General features: G+C 33.7%; 1 protein-coding gene across 2 annotated transcripts in view; it reads right to left on the bottom strand.

Moving 5' to 3' along the window:
• Window positions 1–6: 6 nt before the first annotated feature.
• LOC106870220 (ribosomal protein S6 kinase 2 beta) overlaps window positions 7–6,000 on the bottom strand; it is a 73,771-nt gene continuing 67,777 nt past the window's right edge. For both annotated transcript variants that reach the window (XM_014916228.2, XM_014916229.2), the window contains exons 19-21: window positions 4,769–4,886; window positions 3,714–3,854; window positions 7–1,854 (exon numbers count right to left, since the gene is read on the bottom strand). In XM_014916228.2, the coding sequence (XP_014771714.1) occupies window positions 1,729–1,854; window positions 3,714–3,854; window positions 4,769–4,886 (385 nt within the window). In that variant the 3' untranslated portion in view covers window positions 7–1,728. The remainder of the gene's footprint in view (window positions 1,855–3,713; window positions 3,855–4,768; window positions 4,887–6,000) is intronic.

Here is a 6,000-nt window from a genome sequence, read left to right as displayed (position 1 = left end):
AATAACCAACTAAATTACAGTATTTTATCAGAAGCACATTAACATTTACAATTAAAAAAATATTTCTTAAACTTGCATAGTTAACTAAGTTTGGAAACCCAGAAAGTTCATTTCAACATTGTTCAGTGTTCACTGTTTACTGTTATAAACATATTACTGATTCATTTTGAAATAAATTTAAATTAAAAAAAAAAAAGTCAGGCATCATGTGAAATATTTTTTCTCCCTTTTTTTTTTCACTGTTTATCATCTGTTTTCTAATAACAAAAAATAAAAAAAGAAAAGGAATCAACTGTGCTACTCTTCCTAATCAATAAAATAATATCAGTAAGGTATTGGTATCAATTCAACAAACTATATTCCTTATTTTTGGCTTTGTGTACAGTCAAATAAATAGATCAGATCATGGTATTAAATTTGCTTTAAAGAAAATATTTGGGTAACCTTGATTATAAATATTGTTGTATTTAGGGAACACACACGTGTTGGTTGTAGCTTAGTTAAGTTTTATTATCAATTAATTAGATAAGTTACTTCATTAATTGATTAATTAATTGACTAACTATCTAAATAATTGATAATAAAACTTGAAGTGTACTACAGTTAGTGTGTGTGGTATATTGGCACTATGACCCTCTCAAAATACAACAATACCAATTTCAACAGATGATTTCATGTCAAGAATCCTGCAAAACAAATACAAAAGTGATTATAAATAGCTTTCTGTATTCTTAATATGCTGTAAGAACTGTACATCACAATATGATTTAAGATGCCCAAAATAAGGGCTATTTCAAAATTATTCAATGCAGAATAATGTATCTAAAAATTAAATAAAAGAAATCAAGCCAAAAAAGCTGATTTAAATCATTTAAATTAAAAATAGGGAGCAGCATCAAATCAATATTCTCTACTGAAGAAAGAAGTGGCCTGTAGAATAGATTATGGTTTCTGAAACAACATTCTTTACACACTTTCTGAATTTAATAAAGAAATTAAAACAGAAATGCAAGCAAATAGACTGGCTAACAATATAATTTTGTGTTAAAAATGACAATATCATCATCATCAGCAGCTTAGCATCCATTTTTTTCTCTCTTTTTTTTTCACAAAAACGTTGGAGTGCAATTTTTAACCAATATAAATACAAATTAAAATCTTTGATTCACATGTTTATGAATTTTTAAAATAGATCTTTCAGTTCTTATAACGAAGTTGGTTTTGAAAATTGGAGCATTCAAGCATAATCTAGGAATTTTTACATTATAAATAATAACAGCCAATAATAATTCATGTTGGTCTATTGAATCATTTGGAGATTATGAGAGCAGAATTTTCTTTTATTGTGTGTGATACAACTGTTATATTGTGCACACGGATATATATTACTAAACTAACCCTCAGATCTTTCTCTTGACAGAATTAAACGTAACAGATCAGGCGTATCTGAAATGAATAAAAATTCATTTAAATTGGTTTAACTTAGATAACACAGCACCATGTATAAAAGCGCCATGACATTAATAGAGAAATGTAACTACAGACTAAAGATTTGGTTAAGGATAAAACCTCAAATCTGTAGTCACACTAGATGTCCTGTAGCATGGTGCTTGATATTAACAAGATGAGAAAGTTATACTCATTTCACGGAGCTTAAATATAAGCTTACTTTGTTTTTAACAATAAATGTAGTTGGAAAAGATGAGAATTTAAGATTATGTCATTTGGTTATACGGCAGTTGATGTCTTTGGTCGATTTTTACCTCGACGTTGTGCCAAAGATGAAGCCCCAACAGGCTCAAGTGTGGTCTTTGGTTGAGAGGTAAGAGCCTTGTAAGTAGCTACCATAGCACCCTGTAAAATAAATTTTGAAAAGTATTAGCAGTGAATAGTACTTCTTTATAATCAGCTTAGTCAAAAATAATGCAAATACAATTCTTGGTATTAAAACACAAACATGGTGAAATAATGGTAGAGATAGAAGTTGGAATGTATAGATATGTACACACACACACACCTACATTTGGACTTCTTACCTAATATGCCCCTGATAAGTTGACCCCATCGCCTATTTGATGTCCTTTCATCTCTATCCCCAACACTATCTTTACAACTCATCTCCCCATTGCTCACTAACTTGTCCAACCCTCTTGTCTCTCTGACATTCACCCTCTTTCTAACTTGTATCACGTCAACCATAAAATAAGAGATAGTATTGAATCTGCAAATATTCTACTACTCTGTTCACCTTATCTCTTCCATTAAGACATTTGTGTATGAGGGACAGCAATGGATCTGTTCATTTCCAAGTTTCCTTCTATTACCCTTTCTGTGCTGCCAGCTTTCACCTGATCTCTCTCTGACATTAGTTGCCATTTGCTGTCTCTTACCCCAGCACAGTCACTCTTCACTTCATTCTCTACTGCCTCCACACCTCAATCGTTATATTTCTCTCATAATATTGTCACTCCTCTCGCCTATTCCCCTGGGTCCTGGTATCAGTGTTTTCTCTTCTGTTCATCTCTTCTTGGTCATTCTGCCATGAATAAACATAGACTCTATAAGGTGAAGAGAGTCCTAGTTGTGTTAAGGAGACATAGCTCTTTTAGTGTTGGTGCAATGACAAATTACACCAAGGACATAGTAAAGTGACTTGTGTAAGGAAGGACAGCAGAAATCATGTGAAAATTGGGACATATAAACAAGACATGGTCCTTAGACCCATCTTAGAGGGCAGTAACTTTGAATAAGAACTAATTTTGGACTGTGACAACCCAGCTAAACCATGCCAGCATGGAAAGCTGATATAAAATGATGATGCTGATGATGAAAAACCTCAATTGTCTTATTATCATTATTCATGATATAAAAATGTTGCAAATATCAATTTCATCTCTACTAATTATCATCAAGGAATATTATTACTGTTTAAGTGCCCAAATAATTATAAACCATATTATAATTCCAAAACCAAGAAAAATATTTATCATTGATATCATTTTTCAGCTGTCACATCAATAAATGAGAACTTCAAATTGATAGACCTCTCTTGTGTTATATGAGTAACAGTACAATATCTTACAAGTTACAAAATTTCTTCATCAAACATTTTAAGCATATATCATCATCATCATATTTATGTCTATTTTTTGTCAATGTTGGACATCTTGATGCAGTATTTTACAGCCAAATCCCTTTCCTGTTACCAGCCCTTGTTTTCAAGTGCAACACTTTATTCCACTGCTCTTCATACATTTAACTGCAGACTTATTGCTTATGGGAGAAATGAGAGAATACAAATATCACTGGTATCTATGTGTGTGTGTGTGTCAATGTGTATCTATGAAGACACACTGACACACACATATACTTATATAACACACACATGGGAGGCTTCCATGCAATGTTTACCTACCAATTCCATTGATAAGGCATTGGTTGAATCAGAGCTATAGTCAATAACTCTTGCCCAAAGAGCCATGCAGTGGGACCATGCATGTATGTATGTATGTATGTATGCATGCATGAAGGTATGTATACTCTCATCCAAAATGGAGATGATTACCAGCATTCTCAAGTGTATCGTGTAAAGAATCGAGAGGTTTCCCACAAGAAACCAGTGGCTGCCTTGTTAACAGAAAAAAAAAAATTAAAATAAAGAACCCATAACAAGGCTCAACTGAGGAGTGAATGTGTCAAAATTAATGTCATACCTTGACGAGACTGGCATCTTGAAGAGTTAATTTAATATTTGAAGGTAATGATCCTCTGTCTCGAATCCATTTGCTTTTTAAAACTTCTGATGCAGTCAGGCGACTATGGGGATCTACATGCAACATTTTCTGAACCAAATCCTATAATGCGAATTTTAAAGTTTTATGAAATCAAACATTTAAAAAATAATTTAAGGTAATTGAATGAGGATATAAAAACTGAGAACAAAGAAAGGGAAAAGGAGACATTATATTGAATAATTAATAATTTTTATATTGTCAAGTACAAGAAGAAAACAACACTAAATTTATTGAAGAAGCCTTAAAAACAAAAAAAAAAATACCCTTTCCAGTGAAGGATTTGTCTACCACAGCAGAATTGATACCAGTGCTGGTGTCGCATAAAAGGAACCAGTACACTCTGTGGAGTGGTCAGAATTAGAAACCATGCCAGAACAGGAATGCTAGCTGATTGTCTTTTTCCTTTTCCATTGTGAACTGTATGGATAGCTTTATTGAGTTCACTTGATCTAACAGCACTTGGACATCTTCCAGGTGGGGCCAGATTATAAAGGTGTCATCAACATATCACAGTCATAGGGTTGGTTTTAGTGGTGTTGATCCTAAAGCCAAATTCTCAAAGTATTCCATGTATATATTGGCTATTATTGGTGATAATAGCAAACCCATAGCTATGTGAAAGGCCTCTCCTCCAAGCCTTGGAACATTTGATGATAATAATATTAATAATCCTTTCTACTATAGGCACAAGGCCTGGATGATATCAACACCAGTGTTCAACTGGTACTTATTTTATCAACTCTGAAAGGATGAAGGGCAAAGCCAATCTCAACTGAATTTGAACTCAGAACATAGCGAAGGGCAAAATACTACTCAGCATTTCACCTGGCATGCTAATGATTCTCCCAGCTCGCTGCCTTAATATGATAATGATGATGAAGATGATGGGATATACATGTGGGTTCCAAAAAAATTTAAAGATAATTGTGACATAAAACAATAATGATATTATTAAGAAATAACAAAGGACTTACTTTAGCAGCATCTGAGACACAATCCCAGTTGCCTTCTGTTAATTTAATTTTTCCACCACCAATTCTGGCTAAAATATCACTAGGAGTATCATTAGGACCATTAGCATAAGGTGTTTGACTGAAAAAAAGAAAGTAATGGTAATACTAGATATTTGTTACAAAAGTCATACAACACATCAAAACATGGGGACAATATAATACAATTTAAATATGTAACTATAGCAAATTACTTAATATGTAAGTGTAACAATGGTTTGTTTTATATATAAATACGTCGTGCTTGAGAAGACTCATCAAGCCAAATGAAATCGTAGTCACAGCTGATGCTGGTGTCACATAACTGATACTTGTGCTGGTGGTATGTAAAAAGCACCCATTACACTCTTGGAGTGGTTGGCATTAGGAAGAGCATCCAGCCAAAGAAACCATGCCGAATCACACTGAAACTTTGTGCAGCTCTCCAGCTTAATAATTTCAGTCAAACCACCTAATCTATGTCAGCATGGAAAGCAGATGCTAAATAATGATGATAATATATTCATTATCTCTTTCCTGCTCCTACTGATAATTCTCTCTCTCTCTCCCCTACTAAATGTGAGTAACTATGCAGTCCTTCTACAAAAATCTGCTCTGTCCCACTCCTTTCTCTCATACTTTAACCTCCACAATCTCCTAGCATCCCTCACCACATCCCTCACCTCTACTGGGTTTGTAGTCTTCTGAGCTGCATAGCAACCTCAACAATGCTGATGGCATGGAAATAAAAAAACATCCAGAACATGCTGTAATGTGGTTGGTATTAGGAAGAGCATCCAGCTGCAGAAATCATGCCAAAGTAGATATTGCAGTCCTCCCCCACCTCCATAAGATCCTGTCAGACTATCCAAACAAAATGCCAGTATGGATTTTAAATGAGGTAATATTTATTCCTACTTAAAATTAGATGTTCTGTTGGAACAAACTATACTGTGGTAGATACCACACGAGAAACTCTCACAATGGCCCATGCTGCAAAATGCCCTCCTTTATGTCTTGTTTATATTCTTATCTCCTTACCAGTGATATAAACAATAGTGCATTTTGCACCAAAAGCAAATATGAGTGTTTCTCTCATAGTATAAGTTTGTTGTAACAGAGCATCTACATTTAAGTGGGGATAAATATTACCTCTCAGTATTAATACTGCCTCTGTCACTAATATGGATTTTAAATGATGACAGTGATACATGTAT

The sequence above is a fragment of the Octopus bimaculoides genome, chromosome 4 (genome assembly GCF_001194135.2).
Source record: "Octopus bimaculoides isolate UCB-OBI-ISO-001 chromosome 4, ASM119413v2, whole genome shotgun sequence".
Classification (NCBI taxonomy): Eukaryota; Metazoa; Mollusca; class Cephalopoda; order Octopoda; family Octopodidae; genus Octopus; species Octopus bimaculoides.
Note: the sequence above shows the minus strand (reverse complement) of the source record. Positions and strands in the feature narration are given on the sequence as shown.